The sequence below is a fragment of the Chanodichthys erythropterus genome, chromosome 11 (assembly GCF_024489055.1).
Source record: "Chanodichthys erythropterus isolate Z2021 chromosome 11, ASM2448905v1, whole genome shotgun sequence".
Lineage (NCBI taxonomy): Eukaryota > Metazoa > Chordata > Actinopteri > Cypriniformes > Xenocyprididae > Chanodichthys > Chanodichthys erythropterus.
In genome coordinates this window covers 54,378,538-54,398,680 of record NC_090231.1, presented here as the reverse complement: position 1 = coordinate 54,398,680, position 20,143 = coordinate 54,378,538, and the positions used below count along the sequence as shown (strand labels likewise).

The 20,143-nt window shown below is 36.4% G+C and overlaps 1 protein-coding gene across 1 annotated transcript in view; it reads left to right on the top strand.

Moving 5' to 3' along the window:
* Positions 1–1,125: 1,125 nt before the first annotated feature.
* The window catches only part of pkd1l2b (polycystic kidney disease 1 like 2b), a 54,541-nt gene continuing 35,523 nt past the window's right edge, over positions 1,126–20,143 (top strand). The window contains exons 1-12 of the mRNA XM_067400068.1: positions 1,126–1,414; positions 1,717–1,875; positions 3,783–3,968; positions 6,216–6,326; positions 7,115–7,176; positions 7,595–7,680; positions 8,078–8,198; positions 9,306–9,441; positions 9,531–9,664; positions 9,769–9,909; positions 9,987–10,136; positions 13,285–13,409. Coding sequence (XP_067256169.1) covers positions 1,126–1,414; positions 1,717–1,875; positions 3,783–3,968; positions 6,216–6,326; positions 7,115–7,176; positions 7,595–7,680; positions 8,078–8,198; positions 9,306–9,441; positions 9,531–9,664; positions 9,769–9,909; positions 9,987–10,136; positions 13,285–13,409 — 1,700 coding nt within the window. The remainder of the gene's footprint in view (positions 1,415–1,716; positions 1,876–3,782; positions 3,969–6,215; positions 6,327–7,114; positions 7,177–7,594; positions 7,681–8,077; positions 8,199–9,305; positions 9,442–9,530; positions 9,665–9,768; positions 9,910–9,986; positions 10,137–13,284; positions 13,410–20,143) is intronic.

The window sequence follows — 20,143 nt, the reverse complement described above, 5'->3', positions numbered from 1 at the left end:
TGGCTAATGTATTCTGGGTGGTTTCTAATAGAGCTGCACGATTCTGGATAAATTGAGAATCACAATTTTTTTGTTTCAAATAGAGATCACGACTCTCCCACGATTCTAAACAGGCAACTAATTAAAATAACACAATTTACTACAGGTTCTGGCAAAATCTTAATCGCTGCAGTCTATTTAAAAATGTTTAATTCATTAGAATGAATTAGCCTATTTAAAAAAATGGTTTGAATGACTCAATGACTCAAATACTACTTTCATTACTGGAGGATTTTTGAACGAAATTTTGAATGAATTAATTAATGACTCATAAATACTTCACTTGTTTCATTACTGGATGAACATGATTTTGTCAGAGGTTTAATTTAACAGGCATAGCCGAATCGTTGTCATTTAGAAATAAGATCATGTGGGTGTTTGAATCGAGATCGCAATCTTTAAACGATTAATCGTGCAGTTCTAATAGGATGTTGCTCTGCAGTTGCTAGTGGGTTGCTATGCGGTTTCTAGGGTGTTTTAGGTGGTTGTTAGACTGTTGCTATGCAATGACTATATGTCTAAAAAAAAATAAAGATTGTTCATGCTGGAAATTCTATCATAAAATGGAACCTAATGGAAATTATATGATTCAAAACAAAAACTACATCTTTCAGAACACATTTCCAATAGCACTGTTATGATTAATAGAGCAAAATGGTTCTCAAATGATCATCAATAAGGCTTTTTAAAAATCTTTCAGGATCATACGACATTATGCTGACACAATATGGTAAACAATTTTCAATGATTCTTATTCCTTTGGCAAAACCATTTAGTTCCTAATTGTGGACTCATTTGTGAAATACTGACCTGGAACTTCCCTAATTTCTATAGTGTCTGTCAAACAAACGTGCCAGTGTCTCGTGCGTCACTCTGTGGGTAAAGGCTGGCTTATCTAGTTGATCTAAATGTACATTGCCTTTTGTTTGTGTAAAAACACAATAAACATCCATTAGGCTATTACATCAGGGGGTTTTGTTTGAGAGCCAATCAACAGAATCATCTGGAAAGCTGGTGTATTTTTGGTACCCTTTATATAGATGAAATCACAAGGATGCTTCTTGTATTCTTCATGTACGACTAGAGATGGATGGCAGACTCTTTACTTTGCTATTTCTGATCATAATTAATATAATTTCAGCATGTCTTTCCTGCCCAGAGCACCAGCAGGCCTTTGAGAGCTCCTGCTATGAGTTTGTGACCCGGCAGCGCAGTTTCCTCAGCGCTCAGGCTTGGTGTGAACGGGACGGAGGGCACCTGGCCTTCATCCAGAGTGATGAAACACAGCAGTTTCTCCAAAAACACCTGCAGCCGGAGCAGGACTGGTGGATAGGACTAGTGTCTACCTCGATCAACCTCACTCTGGACACAAAAGGTACATAGCTGGTGTGACGCCACTGAATTATTGTGAAAGCTTGAATTTTTTTTTAAATAACCAGTAATATTAAATAATATATTTATCATCGTTATCATACAAATTGCTTGATCCACAGCAAGCCATATTTTAACCCCATTCATCATTTTTAACTGAATAAATTTAATTCTATTCAAAATAAATTAATTTGTGCTGATATGATTTTATGATTGAAATTAAATCAAAGTTGCAAATAGCTCCACTGCATGAGTTTTTGAGTACAGAAATTATCATTTTACCTGCACCAACTTGAATGTCCTCAGAAGGCTTGATCTGGTTGGATGGTTCAGACGTGATTTACTCAAACTGGCTCAGTGAGCCGATGCTGGAATCAGGCTGTGGCCACATCAACACAGACTCTGGACTTCACTGGAAGATGACAAGTAACTGTAGTCAGGAATTTTACTTTGTTTGTGAGTTTGGTGAGTTTTACGCTTTCTTTCTTTTGATATAGTGTTTTTTATGTATATGCATATTAACATTTTAAGTATTTTAATATGTAACTATTTTCATTAATTTTATTCAAATGCAAATAAGACAATATGAATAAGTCCGATTAGATTGAGTAACTGTAGGAATTTTACTTCATTTGTGAGTTTGGTGAGTTTTATGCATTCTTTCTTTTTATATAGTATGCAAAACAATATAAGTATTGTAATATATCGTATGCACATTTATTTTCAGTGTTGAGGTAATGCATTACAAGTAATGTGAGATATGCAGTGTTGGGGATTATGCATTAAGTAACTTGAGTTACGTAATTAGATGACTTTTTTAACTAGTAAAGTAACGCATTACTTTTTCAATTTACAACAAAATATCTAAGTTACTTTTTCAAACGCATTAACGCAAGTTACTATTTCACATTTATTGACTGACATCTCTCCTGTCCCCATGTTGAGAGAAATTGCAAGTGCCGAGGTGTTGTGTGCGCTGTGTGAACATGATGGTTATTGTAGTTCTAGACTAAATGTGAACATTTACTCATCTCACTTGCCGAAAACATTCAGTATTCCTCAAAAAGAATTAAAAACAGTGAAATGCAAACACAGAATTTTATGCAAACTGGTAATAATTATATATATTAAATTGCACAAATATACTTTATGTATTTAATCTCACTTTATTAACCAATGTCTTTGCTGCTGACCTTCAGTGTGATCCAATTCAACCATACTAATAAGCAAATATTACTTTAGATTCGATTTAGAAACAACAGTGTTGAACTTTCTTCTCTTGTATATTATTCTTCTCTAATGCAGAATGTTTGAGCTGTGCCCTCTACTGTACAGGTGTGAATTTGCATTTCCTTCAGCCTGAGGCTTATTCATTTCACTTTTGGTGTTATTAAAAAACAAACAAGCAAGTTGAGAAAAAGTAATGCAAAAGTAATGTAACATTACTTTTCATAAAAAGTAACTAAATAACGCACTTAGTTACTTTTTTAGGGAGTAACACTATATTGTAAAGCATTACTTTTAAAAGTAACTTTCCCCAGCACTGGAGATATGTAATCAGATTACTTTTTTCAAGTAACAAGTAGCACATTACTTTTAAGCCAAAGTCTTTGTTACTGACCTTCGATGATCCAATTCAAGGCAAAAATGACTTTAGATAAACATTACATTTCTGTTTTCTTTTTTTTTTTTTTTGCTTAAATAAGAGTGTTAAACTTTCTTCTCCTGCGTCATTTCACTTTGTGATGTGAAAAGGCCCTTTACATTTGCCAAAAACAGAACTTTTGTTTTTTTGTTATTAAAAACAAACAAGTTTAGCCCAGGTGAAAAAAGAAACGCAAAAGGAACGCAACACATTACTTTCCATAAAAAGTAACTAAGGAACGAAATTAGTTCCTTTTTTAGGGAGTAACGCAATATTTTAATGCATTACTTTTAAAAGTAATTTTCCCCAAAACTGTTAGTTTTATTCAAATTCAAAGAAAAGTATGTAATATGAATAAGCACAATTATATTAAATGAGTAAATGTAGTCAGAGATTCTACTTTATTTTTGCATTTGGTGAGTTTTACGCTTTCTTCTTTAGTTTTCTTATATACTGGTATGCTAATTAGTTATATTCAAATTAAAAAAAGACAAGTATGAAAGAGCCCAATTATATTGAATATACATCAATAAAATTAATTCATTATTTACAGTGTGGAAAACAATAGAAAACAATTTTGAGATATCTAAGGTATCTCAATTGTATGCCTAAGAAATAATAAAAAAATAATTGTCTTTTGAACATTTAAAGGCATTTTTATGAGAAACATGCTGTTGTTTTTAAAAAATTATCTGTTTAATAGTTATCCTTTTTGTCTTTCCTGTAGAATTGGGACACTCTCTGTCCTGTACGGACAGCACTGTCCTGCAGTGTGGCTCAGATCAGGTGATAGAGGTTGATGAGAGTTTCTACGGCAGGAAGACGCCACATTACTGCAGGAACAACATGCCAAGCTCTCGCACAGCTTCACCAGAGCAGTGCAGCTGGATCGATGTTCGGGATTTAGTCGCAGGTACTGCACAACACCAACAAAAAAGTACCAAAACAAACCAAAAACCTAAGTGCTTTGATATCATGGTACTGAATAACTTCCATATTTATGTTTTTTTACTGTACAAGATTTTTCCAAATACCAAAATACTTAAAGGGTTAGTTCACCCAAAAATGAAAATTCTGTCAAGTATTACTTACCCTCATGCCTTCGTTCATCTTCGGAATGCAAATTAAGATATTTTTGTTGAAATCCGATGACTCAATGAGGCCTGCATAGCCAGCAATGACATTTCCTCTCTCAAGATCCATAAAGGTACTAAAAACACATCTAAATCAGTTCATGCGAGTACAGTGGTTCAATATTACTATTATAAAGCGACCAGAATATTTTTGGTGCACCAAAAAAAAACAACTTATATAGTGATGGCCGATTTCAAAACAGTGCTTCAGGAAGCTTCGGAGCATAATGAATCAGAGTGTCGAATCTGCTGTTCGGAGCGCCAAAGCAAATACTAGAATAACACAAGACGTGTCACTCGTATTGTTTTGAATGGGAGAAAGTGTAACGCGCAATATGGCGGAATAAGTCCCGCCTTCTAAATAAGAGCCAATAGCCGACTGGTAAAGTCATCTCGTTACTTCAGCGGCCGTTAGAATCACCGGTTTCTATAGAAACAGTCAGACGCACGCCTGCGAAGAGACGCGCATTTAGGTCTGCGCATTAGCTTGATCCAGCCTAAAAAATTGTGTTTTTTTTGTCATGATTCGAGCGTTTAGAAACTAAATTTATGAGCCGGTTGTTGTTAGATTTCATTGGTGATTTCAAATATGAAATTTAATCTTAAGGTTGGCGAACAGTTTTGGAGAATTTGATGTTTCCCCATTCAAAGAGATTGCAAGATGCCCAGGATGCCCGAGAGGCGTTTCAAAGATGGCCGCCGAGTGAAATGACTTGTCTTAAAAGTTGCGTCCCAAATGAAGCACTATACACTATGCACTTATACACTATGTACTTGTGCACTATGCACTCATCCATGTAGTGCGTGAATTGTATAAGGTTATTTTGTCATTTAACAATGTAGTCCGATCCTCCCTTCCCCTCCACTACGTAATTAAAGCTGCGACAGTCGAGTGCACAAAGTGTCCAACATTCCACACTTTGTTTTTTCCGTTAATTTAGTGCATCATCCGGGTATTTAAAGTGTACTTTTTCTTTTTGGAACTTTCAGTGTGAACGCACAACTCGCATTATTTATACATATATCACATACATATATATATATTTATACGATACACTGATTCATTTGTGCTCCAATGCTTCCTGAAGCAGTGTTTTGAAATCGGCCATCACTAAATAAGTCGTTTTTTTTTTTTTTTTTGGCGCACCAAAAATATTCTCGTCGCTTTATAATATTAAAATTGAACCACAGTACTCACATGAACTGATTTAAATATGTTTTTAGTACATTAATGGATCTTGAGAGAGGAAATGTCATTGCTGGCTATGCAGGCCTCACTGAGCCATCGGATTTCAACTAAAATATCTTAATTTGTGTTCCGAAGATTAACGAAAGTCTTACGGGTGATGTGATTTCATTTTTGAGTGAACTAACCCTTTAAGTATTTTGGTATTTGGAAAAATCTTGTACAGTAAAAATACATAAATATGGAAGTTATTCAATACCATGGTATCAAAGCACCTGATACCAGCACTGTACTGCAACAATCAATCAGGTTTTTAAGTACATAAGTAATCAGAGAGCATCAGTTTATTTTTAAACCTTTAATGAGTCTTAATGTCTCCATCTGACAAGGACAGAAAATGCTTTTGTGTGGCGCTTGTGAATTGATGCTCTTTTTCTGACTTCTTTCTTTTCATTCGAATGCAGAGCAAACAATATGAAATCTGAAATGCAAACAGAGCTTCAATGAGCTTTCTTTTATCCGAGGGCTCCTGCTGAGGTTTAAAATTACATGTAAAGCAGGAAAAAAACAAAGCGACCAATGTATTGATAGTTCAATAGGTACTAATGGACCTGAAAAAGTCTCGTAATTAGGCCAAAGAATTATGAACATATTTATTTGTGAACATAAATATTTACAAGGGATTCAGACAATATCTTTGTGAAGTTGATTCTGCTGCTTTACTATTGTTGTCAAAGTGCTTAGTGTTGTCTGTATCTATTCTTTTACTATATCTCAGTATGTTATTTTGACTGGCTGCAGTATTGAATAGTAATGATGAGGTTTGCTGTTGTCCTCCAAGAGCTGTGTAACGGACAGCAGGTTTGCACAGTTGTGACAGATGGATCATCTTTTGGCGAGCCGTGTCCTACAATGGGAAGTTACATGTCTGTGGAATACCACTGCAAAGACCGTGAGAGCTGTTTTACATTCACTACCTAAAGTATACACCTTATTTTACAATGTGCAGTAAACGGTGTGTTTTTATGGGGGTGTTTTACGCGACATAAAAATAAAATGGGCTTTGGTAAATCATAATTTTGGCATAGCCTTCTAAGGCATAATTATGACATAAAAAGGTGAAATTACTGTATGACATAGAAGGTGGTAATATGTAGACCCTAAAGGGAAATTATTATGAGGGAAAAAATATTAGATGGGAGAAAAAAAGTTATATGTCAATGCTTTTGCAAAGTTTCTCGGGGAACACATATACATTTTCCTCCCATCTCATATTTTTTCCATACCGTGTTCAGGATCTGCATAATTTTGACATTTTATCTCCTGATTTTGACTTTTTAATCCCATAATCAAAACTTTTTATGCCATAATTTGATTTAGTATGTCATGTCATGTTTTTTTATGCCATAATTGTGGCATAAAAAGTTAAAATTATGACTTAGTATTGCATAATTAATTATAATTTACTAAAGCTTGTTTGTTTTTGTTTTCTTATGAGGTGGAAATTAATAAAGTGTTTATTATTAGCCTAAAGTGATCAATTAAAATAATTTGATAAATACTTGTTTGCAATATCAAGCAGAAAAATTGACTGGTTTTGAATACATTCAATTTACAAATGGCTACGCATTAAAAATAAGGTGGAAACATATGGACCTTAATAACCTGTGTGATGGGGATGAAAAAAGAGATATGATTAATGTCTGTTTCACCAAACAATGTATATTTTCTATAATGCAGAAGCCTCTGGTGTTATTGTGGAAAGATCTGCAGATGATGGTGTAGGAGATTCTTTTGTTAAGGTGATCAGATTGTTTTATTCAGTGTGATCATTTAAATGTTTTAAGAATTGCTCTTTGTACTTTCATTTATTCACTTTAAGCACATTTTTCATTAGGGTCTCAAACAGCTTTATTTTGTGATAATGACACCTTTCCTCTAACAAGATATTATTTTAATAACATTTATGGACTAAAAATTATTAACGAGCAAATGGTGAACTTTTTTTTTTTTTTTACCTAGTTACAATATTTATTTACTGAAAATCCTATACAGCTGTCTATCTCAAAATCTATGTAATAGTTCCAGGGATTCGCATTACTTTATTGATCAATTTTCAATGTGGAAACAGATGAATTTATTATTAAAAAAGATTCCTGAATGCTGTTTTCCTAAACTTGAACCTTTTTAAGTATCAGAGTATCTTTGACTTTGAGACAGGACACTCACAAAAGGGCTAAAAGGAAATCAGAAGAGAAACGGATTTGTTATTCTGTTGCTGGGAATTCAGCCCCTTTGGATATCTCGTAAGACACATTTTTGTGACATTTATTTTTTTTCATACTCTTAACCTTGAAAACCTCAGCAAGTCAAACAAAATTTTTGTTGGTCATACTTTATTTCGATAGTCCACTTTAGATATTATACTAACTACAAGTAATTTTTTTAACTTCATGTCATTTGAGGCAACTGAAAATGACCGTGCCATTGACCAACTAAAACCTGGTCTAAAGTCAATGACTTAGTATTTTTTTTGTTATTTAATGGGTGCGTTAGTAATATGCACCTATAAGTAGAATGTCTAAAGTGGACTATCGAAATAAAGTGTAACCAAAATAAGTTTGTTTTACTTGCTGAGGTTTTCTGTTGTTGGATGGAGGTTATGAAGAAAGTTGATCAGCATGTATTTGTATTCTCTCCAAGCTGCTCAAATTGTGATCCAAATGATAATCATGAGAAAATCAAACTGAAGCTAGACTCTAACTCTAACTGTGACAAAACCAACTGGTATGTGGAAGATGGCAGTGAACTGAAGAAAAATAATGTAAGTACAGTCTATTTCAAATGTATGCAATGATTTTATTTTCAATATTACTATATGGGTCATTGACAAATAAAACAGTGTAAAAAAAAACATAGTAGAGATATAAATAATTCTGAAGTTTTATTAAGTGTTAACAATGAGATTATGTGGTTTTTATAATCAATTAATACTGCTTTTGTCCTTTTTTTTTTACAAGATGGACAAAATTTGTCAACAAAAAAGTCATTCGGTTTAACCAAAATTTTGGTTTTACAGAATCACACTTTTGTTTATACAGAATGACGATATTTTCAAACAATGCTAACGTATATCTAGCAAAAGGACAATCAAACATTTTATATTTAGTGAAAGTTTTTAAAATATTACAACATTTTCCATGTTTTATAGCGGTTGTACCAAATGACCTGATGTTTCGGGACATGCGTATGAACAAGTGAAAACATGAATTTTTCAAATAGTTAAAAGAGATTTAGTTACTTTGCTTCACGACCATGTGGTCCTTTGCAGGTGTCTAAATGATGTCACATCCTGTCACATGATATTGACCGCAAATGTTCCCTTTATATTGGTTACCCCGAATGAAATCAATTTTTCCGGACATTTTTGCTCATAACAAAGCGACGACTTCTACACATAATTTTAATACCATTTTGCACTATGTTGATATATGATGTTATAAAATCATGCCAGAATAAAAAATATATACATTTATTAGATTTTAAGATATTTTAATCACAAATGCAATGGCTGTAATGACCTTTGGACGGTTAAACCGAATGACCTTTTGACACTTCAAAATCTTTGAAATACCTTTATATGTAGCAAAATATAATTAAAACCTTTTGGATTCAATAAAAGAGATCTAGTTGTACTACCTTATATACTTTGGAATTCATATCTTTGTTTTATATTATTATTAAGGCCTTTGGACAAAAAAAATGACCCGTCACGTCAATGAACCATATACTGAATAAAATTTCTATTCTTTTCTATTTTCTATTTTCTATTTCTATTCTTTCTTACACTGAACTTTTGCAATGATCTGCAGATGCTCCTCTAATTTTTATAATAACTGGCTTTTTCACATATACATTGTTTTGTTTCTAGAAAGACAGTTTTAAGGAAGACTGCTTAAAGAAAGGCAATAAGGTGCTGAACTCACAGAACAAAGATGATAATGAATTGGAAGTTAAAGCTAACACGCTTAGACCTTTCAAGAAGGACATCCTCGTGGTGGTGACTTGTGTGTTGATTTCACATTTTGTGACTACAGAAGCTATTGAATTTCATCTATGAATGAAGTGCATCTAATAACTGTTCTGTATGATTTAGGCCAAAATGGTCAAACAACTTCTTATGGGGAGCGTACCATACCATATACCTTAATAGAGAAAGACAAGATTCAGCTCATGCTAGACATCTTTAACCAGTTCAATCAAATTGGTGGAGCAGGCGACACAGAAGAGGTAAAAAGGATGAAAGACAATTAAGTGAAGACTTAATTTGTAGGCAATGTTGTTTTTCCACATCATGTCATATCTATTCCCTAATATCAATTTGCCACTTGCAGTTCAAAGAGGATCTTCTTTTAGATATGTGTTCATTTTTGAAAGACTCCGAGCCACTCCAGCAACCCACAGATGTGCAGCTCTATGCTGATGTTTTAACAAGACTCATTAAAGACGAGGGCAAAGTGAATACTAATGCTCAGGTACTATTGTGACCAAACACATCATGTGATCAGATGCTACTTTTAATGGCTGATGAGGCACTTTTTTTTTTTCACAGGAGTTTGCTGGTTGTATATTAAATGTTGTAAGTAACTCTCTCACATCCATCGATCTGACTCCAGCTAACATCGCTGCTCTAACTGACACAGTCAAACTCATCGTTGAGTCCTCTAGTCACATTCTTGGTGCCTTCAATAAAGACAAACAGGTAAATTCTTTCCAAAATTAGTCTGATTGAAACTGCAAAACTTTCTTAGGTTATGCATTGGGACCTGATTGTTGCTTTAAAGACAGCGCTTTGTCATTAGTTTAAAATGCATTTTTGTATTAGTCTAACCGAAAATCATGGTTTCGGGTTTAAAGTTATGGTCCACCCAAAAATTATTCTATGATTTATCTTGATAACTCAACTGTTGTATAAAAATTACTGTATTGCTTGCTTAAAATGAACCGAAAATATGCTGGAAATGAATATTTATTAATATGTTTAATAAATGAGCATTTATTAATAAGATAATGAATAATTAACAATAAACATTTATTAAATTGCTTATTAATAAATGCACACCTTTTGATTATTATTGTTGCCTCTAGTAATTATGTGTCTGATTTTTAATTTCTCACCTATTTTGGATTCATTTTAAACCAGCCATATAGTCATTTTTAATCAGTAGTTGGTTTAAATAAAAACTACCCAGCAGGTTGGGCAAACATTTAACCCAACCACTGGGTTAAAACAACCCAATTGCTGGGTTTGTCCATTTTCAACCCAACATGAGTTGTTTTTAACCCAGCATTTTTTAGAGTGCAGGAAACTTGCTCAAAGCAACGTTTTTGTGAGCAAACGCAATGGTTTGTGAGAGAACCTATGAGCATTGACATTTTTTTCCCCCTCCAATTTCATATTTTTTCCATAACCTTTCATAATATAGCTAATTTAGCAGTTGCACTTTATTTTACTACTGTACATGCAGTGTTCTTACCTAATAAAGTACTGGTTAATATAAGGTAACTACATGGGTTAAGGTTAGGTTTAGGGGTAGGTTCAGGGTTAGTACCTAGTTATTACCCAGTTATTGTAATAACTATAAAAAATACATAATATGTACATGCAGAACATGACTGTAAAATAAAGTGCTATCAATTTAACTTTTGTTCATGGTGAAATTAAGTTCTAAAATCATACTGACCTACACTCTAAAAAATAAAACATTGGTTCAACAAAAAAAAAAAAAAAATGTTTTCCACTAGAATTTTTAACTTAAGCCAATTGGGAGAATTACATTAATTTAAAGCAATATTTTGAGTTGATCCAATATAATGTTTTAAGTAAGGTGAAGATGTTTTTTTTTATATTTTTTTTTGCCACAATAAAAACACATTTCTAAGTAACATGAACTTAATAATTGTCAACATGAATGCAACTATTTAAGTTGATCCAACGTATTGTTTTAAGTAAGGTGAAGACGCTTTTTGGACACAATAAAACCGCATTTCTAAGTAACATGAACTTACCAAGCACCGCTTGTCACCATGATGGTAACTCTCCAAATCCCACATTAACACATTAAAGGGATAGTTCACCCAAAAATGAAAATTTGATGTTTATCTACTTACCCCCAGGTCATCCAAGATGTAGGTGACTTTGTTTCTTCAGTAGGACTCAAATTATGATTTTTAACTCCAACCGTTGCTGTCTGTCAGTCGTATAATGCATGGCAATGGGAACTCCATCTATAAGAGTCAAAAAAACATGACAGACAAATCCAAATTAATCCCTGCGGCTCGTGACAACACATTGATGTCCTAAGACACAAAACAATCGGTTTGTGCGAGAAACCGAACAGTATTTATATCATTTTTTGCCTCTAAAACACCACTATGTCCAACTGCGTTCAAAAATTCGCTTAGTGAGGTCTGATCGCGCTCTGACAACGGAAGTGATGTCTGGCACTCATTGAAGTATATGCGCGAGACATCACTGCCTCTGCGACGATTCGACTGTGAGATTGGTAGTCGAATCTGGCTCCTCCTATCAAAGATTCGAATCGTCGACTATTCAGGGTCACCTCTAAAGTGTACATTAAAGTTTTAATTCACTTTTAAATTATAATTATCCCAAGCCTTACTCACCCTCAAGCCAAAGGTGTATATGAATTTCTTCTTTCTGTGATGAACACAATCTGAGTTATATTAATAAATATCCGGACGCATCCAGGCTTTATAATGGCAGCTCGTGTGATCAATGAGTATGAGCTGAAGAAAGTGCTTCCACCCACATCTGTTCATCAAACGTACTCCACACGGCTCTGGTGGGATATCATTTGGAAGTGAACTAATCCTTTAAATAAAATTTTTGAGCTTCAAAAACTTGTGCATTATTTAAGTATATTGTATGGTTTTTATAATAAATAATCTTTTTAATTTGTATTAATGTTTGTGTCTTTGGAAAATAAATATCTAAATTTAATGTTTGATCTAAACCAGTATAATCTGAGAGATAAATAATAAATTTGGCTGTAAAAAATTAGAGGGATTCATTTTAATTCGGTGCATTTTGTTCAGTGCATGTTAAACTAGTATGACAAGGAAGCTTTTTTATTGCTGGTCCAAGATGGTCTAGCACAGGGGTGTCCAAACTCGGACCTGGAGGGCTGCTGTCCTGCAGAGTTTAGCTCCAACCCCAATTAAACACACCTGAACCAGCTAATCAAGATCTAACTAGGCATATAGAAACTTCCAGGCAAGTGTTTTGGAGCTGGTTGGAGTTAAACCAAAGACTATAGAATAAAACAAGACGCATCGCTCGTATTGATTTAAGTCCCGCCTTCTAAATAAGAGCCAGTCGCTGATTGGTAAAGTCATCACGCCACTGCAGCGGCTGTTAGAAGCACTGGTTCCTATGGGAACAGTCAGATGTGCACTTCCTATAGAGACCACTAAGGACTGCACATGTGCATTAGCTTGATCCAGCCTGAATAATACCATTTTTTTTGTCATGATTCGAGCGTTTAAAAACAAAATTTATGAGACAGTTGTTGTCAGATTTCATTGGTGATTTCAAATATGAAATTTATTCAAAAACTTGGCAAACAGCTTCGGAGAATTTGATGTTTCCCCATTCAAAGGTATAAGAGCTACACTTGCATGCCCGAGAGGTGTTTCAAAGATGGCCGCTGAGTGAAATGACTTGTCTTAAAGGGACTTTGGCTAAACTCTGCAGGACAGCGGCCCTCCAGGTCCGAGTTTGGACACAGCTAGCACTAGTTAATGACTAGGTAGAAACCTTCTATCATGTTCCAAAACACTGTTAATTAAGTGAGAAATTCTGCTGATTCGTTCTCATTGCCTTTCAGAGCGACATCTCTGATTATTTGCTCAGTGCGGTGGACTCTGTGCAGAAATTCCTGCTAACAAATAAAATACCTGATCTGGAGCCCGACATCATCAGCACTCCTAATGTTAATGTTTACGTCAACAGGTAGGAATTCAATTAATTACTGTGATCAGTTGTAGGGAAAACACCCTAGGAAGTAAAATTAGCTCAAATGAAATATTTAGGGAATTATAAAGAGTTGTTTAGATTACGACCGAGCAACTGATTCGTCCAGCGTTCATTTGCTCGAGCCGTAATAAGCTCTTGTAACGGATATAAATATCCAACAATCGTGAAAACACTGATTAGAGCACGGTAACTTGATCACAGTTTAAGACATTAAATCATAAAGCACATAATACAAGACACTTTCCTTTTAAAATCTACAAGAGATTTTATTTATTCTAACACAAACTAATCTAACACAAAGGCACGCACACACACACACACACACATTCATACGCGTTGCAGTAAGAAGGAAATGGGAGAGAAAGAGTTTTGAAAGAGAGAGAGAGAGAGTGATCTGATTAACCAAATTCCTATCAATGCATTTCAAGGACCAGAACGAACCATGAATCATTCATTTATACACCAGTTCAGTTTTGGTCTGGAGGTACTTGCTTGCGTTGACTTAAAGGTGAATTTCCCTCGTCGTGCAGAGAGGGGTTTCCCAAGTCGATGATTGGTCCAGATCAGGTCCGTGTGGAACAATGAAGGAAGTCTCTTTGTCGCTGGAGTTGAAGCGGCAAAAGTCGTTGGTTGAACTTTGCGGCGAAACGTAGGACACGAGACTTTCAGCGGTAAAGGAAAATTAAGTAAAGAAAAGAAAAGTGAGTGAAGGTTGGATGGCTTGAATGAGCGGCTGGTCTGTTCTTCTTGTTACTCCATTGTTCTTGGTACTCTGGTCATGGTTTCTCTTACCAGAACTAACCAACTCCAGTTCGTTTACTAACCAACTTCTCTCGTTCACTATCTTGCCATATGATCATTTAAACTGAGTTGTTTGTCACACCTCAGAGGAGTCTTGGCCAATCAGACATGGACCCGTTTCAAGAGGGCCTTCCTCTGCCCCCAATAAAACCTAAGTGTTACATCCCGGTCTGTCTCTGCTTTAGCAGAGTGCCATTTTAACATAATTGCTATTAAATGGAATACAATACATTTTAAACAGATTTCATTCAAGTCAGGATATAGGAAAGGGAGAAAGAATCAAATTAAGTCCAAATAAGGCATACTTCCAGTCATTCAGTCAAGAGTTAACGCATTTACACGAATTGTGAGTGTTCTAAAGCCCAACTGTTTACAGGTAGTACTTGTGGACACATAATGCAAAATGTGTGTAGTTAAAAGATGTTTGATTAGTCCGTTAAAATTGTTGGAACAATTTTGAAGCAGATTTATTTGTTCAACAGTCTCTTTGGCTCTCCTGTGAAGTAAGGAAACAAAAGGGTCTGGATTGTCTGTCTGTCTTCTTGGGTGACCCTTTGGTATGTCGCTTCTGCTATCAGGAAGCATGTGTCGTAAAAGTAATCAGCCTGGCTTTATCTGCAGACGGTCCGGAGCTGGAACCTCAACCTCAATTCTGAATTAGAATTATGTTTTGAAAGAACCATCTAAATGATTCATTTGTCTGGTTCGTCCACAGTTCTTACATATCCTCCCTTGGTTCGGCGATGTGTTGAGATGAAGACATCGGCGGACACTGTAGAAAAATGGACACGAAGCAGACACACACAGAGCAACAACAAAACAACACCTCCATGATTGACCACTATACTGGTGCAGGGCATTAGATTATCTGAGTACTGATGGATTAAGTTCAATTTTGGGAGTGTTATTCTACATTGTGTGATTAAATTGTTAGTTTCCATCTCTTCTAACTTGTTCTAGGTTGTCTGGTGACATCATTTGTGGTAAAAATGATGTGACCCATCATGGAGCTCTCTCGGGCTCACATTCGAATTTTCAAATGGCTTTCAGACCTTAGGCGTGGTGCGTCAATCCTAATGTCATGACCTTGACCCTTATGGGGCAGACAGGTATTTTACCTTATAAAGAAGAAGGGAAAGAGAGGAAGAGGAAAACAAAACAAAATAAAACACTTAAGTGTTTCCTTGTGCATCTAAGATGTCATGTACCAGCTTAATGAAAGGTGTTCTACTTGTTGGGCAGATGGTTGCATGTTTCTTATGGTGAATGTAGCTAAGTCGATGTTGAGCTAGGTTCTGAAACTAATATCTGTCTGTAGGAAGAGCATGTTGGTGAGTATGTTAATGTAGTGTAGTGTAAAATGTAATGTAGTGCAGTGTAGGTATGGTCAGATCTGGTTCAGTCTGTCTTGCTCCCCCCTTTTCTTGAAGGGCTTAGATGAAGATTGGCTCTTTGCATCTTGGACTTGGGATGAGAGATCATCCCTAATTTGATGGGAGTCAGTCCAGTGAGGCAGGAAGTTCTTTGGCAGAAGGTAGGAGGAAGTTTGACATGGCTGTGTTGAGCGGTGGTGCAAAACTTTGTCTCCTACGTTGCATTCCTTTTGTAATGCCTTCTGGTTGTGACAGACTGTCTGACCTTCTGTGCTTACTGTTGTTATTGTTGCACAAGCATGGTTCTTGAGATGGGAACTCGTTGGGTTTATTGGTGGGTGATGATTAACCAGAACTGTGTTCTCTGGTACTATTGAGTTTCCAGCGGTGTTTGGCTGCAAGAGACCGCTTCGTTCTGTGCTGTTGTAGAACAGGTGGCAGTCATCTCCATTTGGAAGGTGGATCAGGTGATCACTGACCTTCCGTTCCGTCTCTAGTCATAACGAGGGTGACTGATCCTTGTGATCGTCGCTGTTTATGTTGTTTGCAAAGAACGCTGTAATTTGACTCATCAGTTGTTCCATGTCTTCTGAGGTGGAACTGTCTTGTTCTTGGGCGTTCTTGTTCTCAGTGCTGTGTTTAACTGAGTGATGCAGAGGTGGGTTCCGCCGTCGCTTACCCACAGTGGATGCATTTGAATGTGTTGGTTGGTGGACTTTGGCTGTCCAGTTTGGATCCCAGATGTTTCTTTCTGGTGGGTTTCTTGAGAAGTGTGGCTGGTCCCATGGCATTTTCCAGCTGTCGGTGTGGAAGCTGTCAGTGGCATGGGGGTAACGTTCTCCGTGTCCTTTATGACAGGCTGTGGCATTGCCATGCCACTGGCTGTCTTGCAGTGCACGGCTTGAGTCTTGGCTGCCGGAGTTTGAAATTGTGGCTGTTTTCAAACCTTTCTTTGAGTTCATCTTCTGTTTGATGTAGGCCTTGTGTGTCAAGTCACGTAGCTGTTGGATTGACATTGTGCTTGGGCAGGCCATGACGCCAAGATGGTGACTTAGTCCAGGGTGCAGGTTTCTCAGGAAGAGGGTTTTGAAGTTCACATCCTCTTCAAGTTCAGGTTCGTGATGTGCACCTAAGTAGGCTTGTCGGAAACGGTTGTAGTAAGCTTGGGGAGTCTCTTGTCGACCTTGTTTGGTTTCCAAGGCGACTAATAGTCCATGTTCAGACTCTGGGCCTGTAAATTCTTTGATCAGTGACTCACGTAATAGCTGGTAGTTGTGCTTAACGTGAACAGGTTGTCGATCTAAGAAGCTTCGTACCTCTGGGCTGGATGTGGACCTGAGGAGATACAACCTGTCTCTGTCAGTCACATTGGGTCTCACCTCTAGGTAGAAGTCAATATCTCGGAGGTAAGTCTGGATGTTGTGGTTCTCCATGGAGTTCGGGTTGAACTGTGTGATGTTCTTAGCCAGCTTGTTAAGGTCTTTAAGGTTCATCTCGTGTGCAACTTTGGGGTCTGCATGGATGAGCTCTCTTTGGTTGACAGGGAAGAATTCTGTAGTGAAGGCCGGTGATGTTGTGGGTTGTGGCCACTCACTTCTTCCGTTGCATGGCAGTTCTTGTATGGGGGACTCTGTTGTGCTCAGCTGTGGTGATGCTGAGGGAGGCCCCTCCCTTCTTGACTCTGGTTTCTGGGTGTGAACATGTTTAAGTTCATTTCTGACCATGTAGAGCTTGCCGTTGGCATCGTCTAATTGTTGGTTTAGATGGTCCATTTCAGTGCTGTACCATTTCAAATGGTCTTCCAGAGCATTGATTTTAAAGTTCTTATCTTTAATGTCAGAATTGGCATTTTCTAGTTTGTTTACCAGGTGACATTGGACAGTCTTTAATTCTTGCTTGTCACGTTCCGCAACTGCAAGGGCTTCTTGGAGCTTGTCAACTTGTTCCTTTGTTTCTTGCTCTGCAAGTTTGTCTTGAGCTTTCACCTTGTGCTGGTCTGTGCAGCGTTGGATGTGCATTAGCTCTCTCAGGAACTCAGTGGTCTGACGCTTGAAGTCGTCCTGGACTTTCACTTCCAGCTTGTCTATGCGGCTCTGGGCACGTGTCAGCTCCTCCTGTAGGTGGGTGATGTGCTTGTCGCTTAGTTTCAGCTGGGCTGTGAAGGCAATGCTTAGAGAATTGGTTATCTTGCCTAGTTCAGTGTGGTCTTGGTTCTGGCTTGAATCATGTGTCGGGAATCTTCTCAGAATTATGATTATTATTAAAAATAATAACAGTTCAATTGTCTTTGGCATGAGGCAGTTTGTAATGCTGCTGACCCAGGCGTCCACATCTTGGGCAGTGGGGTTTTCCGTCTGCAACATGTTGGCACGCTGGGGAGAAGAGACTGACACAGATCTGTGTGGGGTGTAAGCCTATGTGGTGGAACAGCTAAGTGTCGTTTCAGTGAATGTACACCAATAGTGAAGTGTGGCTACGTGTTGGTCTCAGTGTGTAGACAGGAAGGCTAGTGAGGAGAAGGCTTTGTCACTCAACTGAGTAAGGGAAAGAGAAAGAGAAAAAGTTAAAACAAATTTCAATAGACAAAATATTTCCTATAAATATTTTCTATCAATGAAAAACTGTTTTCAACTCGTGATGTGAGGACTTTGTCACTCAACTGAGTAAGGAAAAAGAGAGATTTTTTTTTCAATTTAGAGAAATATTTATTTCCAATGAATATTTTCTACAATTAAAAGAAAAGAAAATACATATTATTGTTTATGTTCGCAAGGACAATAATACAATAATAATGCTGATACCTCTTTTCTTAGTTTGACAGGATTGACACCACACACCTTCAGTTGAACTGCTTACCAGGGATTCTGTGAAGGCAACGGTTGCTCAACACTTGTCTTTGTTAAATGTTCTTGGAGGAAATGTCAAAATTTAAGTTGCGTTTACAAATGCAGGGAGTATGGAGAACACAAAAGGGTTTGATTAAAATCAAAAACCTAATGAATTGTTTCTTTGGAAAGATTGTGTTTCTCTTTCTTTAGAATTGATTGATGGTTCGTCCAAGCTTGATCCCTACAAAAGTGAAGAATAGGATGGAAGAAAGCAGGAGAGCACAGGAAAGACGTGAGGAAAAGGAAAGGGGAAGAAAGGAGACCAGATCCACAAATGGCTCTGAAGCCTTTGTCTAATTACGAGGATATAATTGGTAGTTGAGGGACAACTAACCCATGAGAATAAAAATGTTAGTAAGAGAGGGTTGTCTCTGATTGGTTTGAAACTCGTAATAAGTTATCAATGTCTCCTAAAAATCTCAGGTGTGTCGTTCCTAAGCTAGAATACAAAGAGGAAAGGAAAAAGGTAAGAAAGAGAAAAAATGAAAATAATGGGATGAGATAAGAAAAAGGGAATTAAACAAAGAGGTAAATGAATAAATAAAATAGAGTGGCTAAGTGTATAACCAAGAAAAGGAAAAGAAAGATGTAACGCAATAAAATAATGAACAAATGTGAGTCAAAATTAGGAAAAACTTTGGTGGAATAAGTTTGCTTAAACCTTTAAAGTTCAAGGCTTATTCATACCTGAAGTAATTAGATCTAAAATATAATTTTAGTTATGAAAATTATGAAATTAGAAATAATGGAAATTTGGAAATGTAGAAATCATTTAAAATTACTTTCTAGAAAAATAGGATTTCAATTTCAATTTAATTAGTTTTATTAAATTCAAATTTGACAATTAAAAATTGTAAGCCAGTATTTCTTTTTCAAGTCAAATGCAGGTAAAACGATTAATAATTGTAAACCAATATTTTTCTATTTAAAGTAAAATATAGGTAAGGTAATCAGTGAGAAAGTCAAGGGGAAAATAAGGACAGACCAACAAGTGTACATAAAATTGAAGTGTTTTAAATGGTTAAATCACTTAGTTGCTAAAACAGACACTGCGTTCACACAATGATGTTAACTAGCTTAGCTTCGAGGCTAAAGGCTTAAGCATATGAACTTCAATGTAAACAACTGCAGAGGTTAGCTTTAGCAACACCGTGCGGTTTGTTTACAATGACGTTCTTCCGGAAGCGTTGGTTAAGACTTCCGTGCCACGACTAACTATGGCGACCAAACAAAATGATAGTGGCGAACATGTGAATTACATCAAATACATGTAACTGTACAAATGAAAGACAGATGCACGTACAATCAAGCGTTACGTGAAATGTCGGCGCATTTCAACCCTATAAATAAGAGACACCACTCGTAGCTGTTTTACGACGTGGGGCTTAAACTTTAAGTGATAGCTTTCTGCTGTAATAGATGGAAAAATCGCGACCTCGGCGGGTCTCTTTGCGTGCAAAATATAACAGGTTCAAAAGCTTCACTTGATCAGTTTCAAATCACTTAAATTGCGCTCGGGAGCTCAAACAAGCAAACAAGCGTTACTGTTTTACAAAGGGAGAATATAGCAGATTTAGTACAGTGGAACACGCACTGACACTTTAGCTATAAATATATAGGAACAGATCGAGGAACACGCTCAATCTTG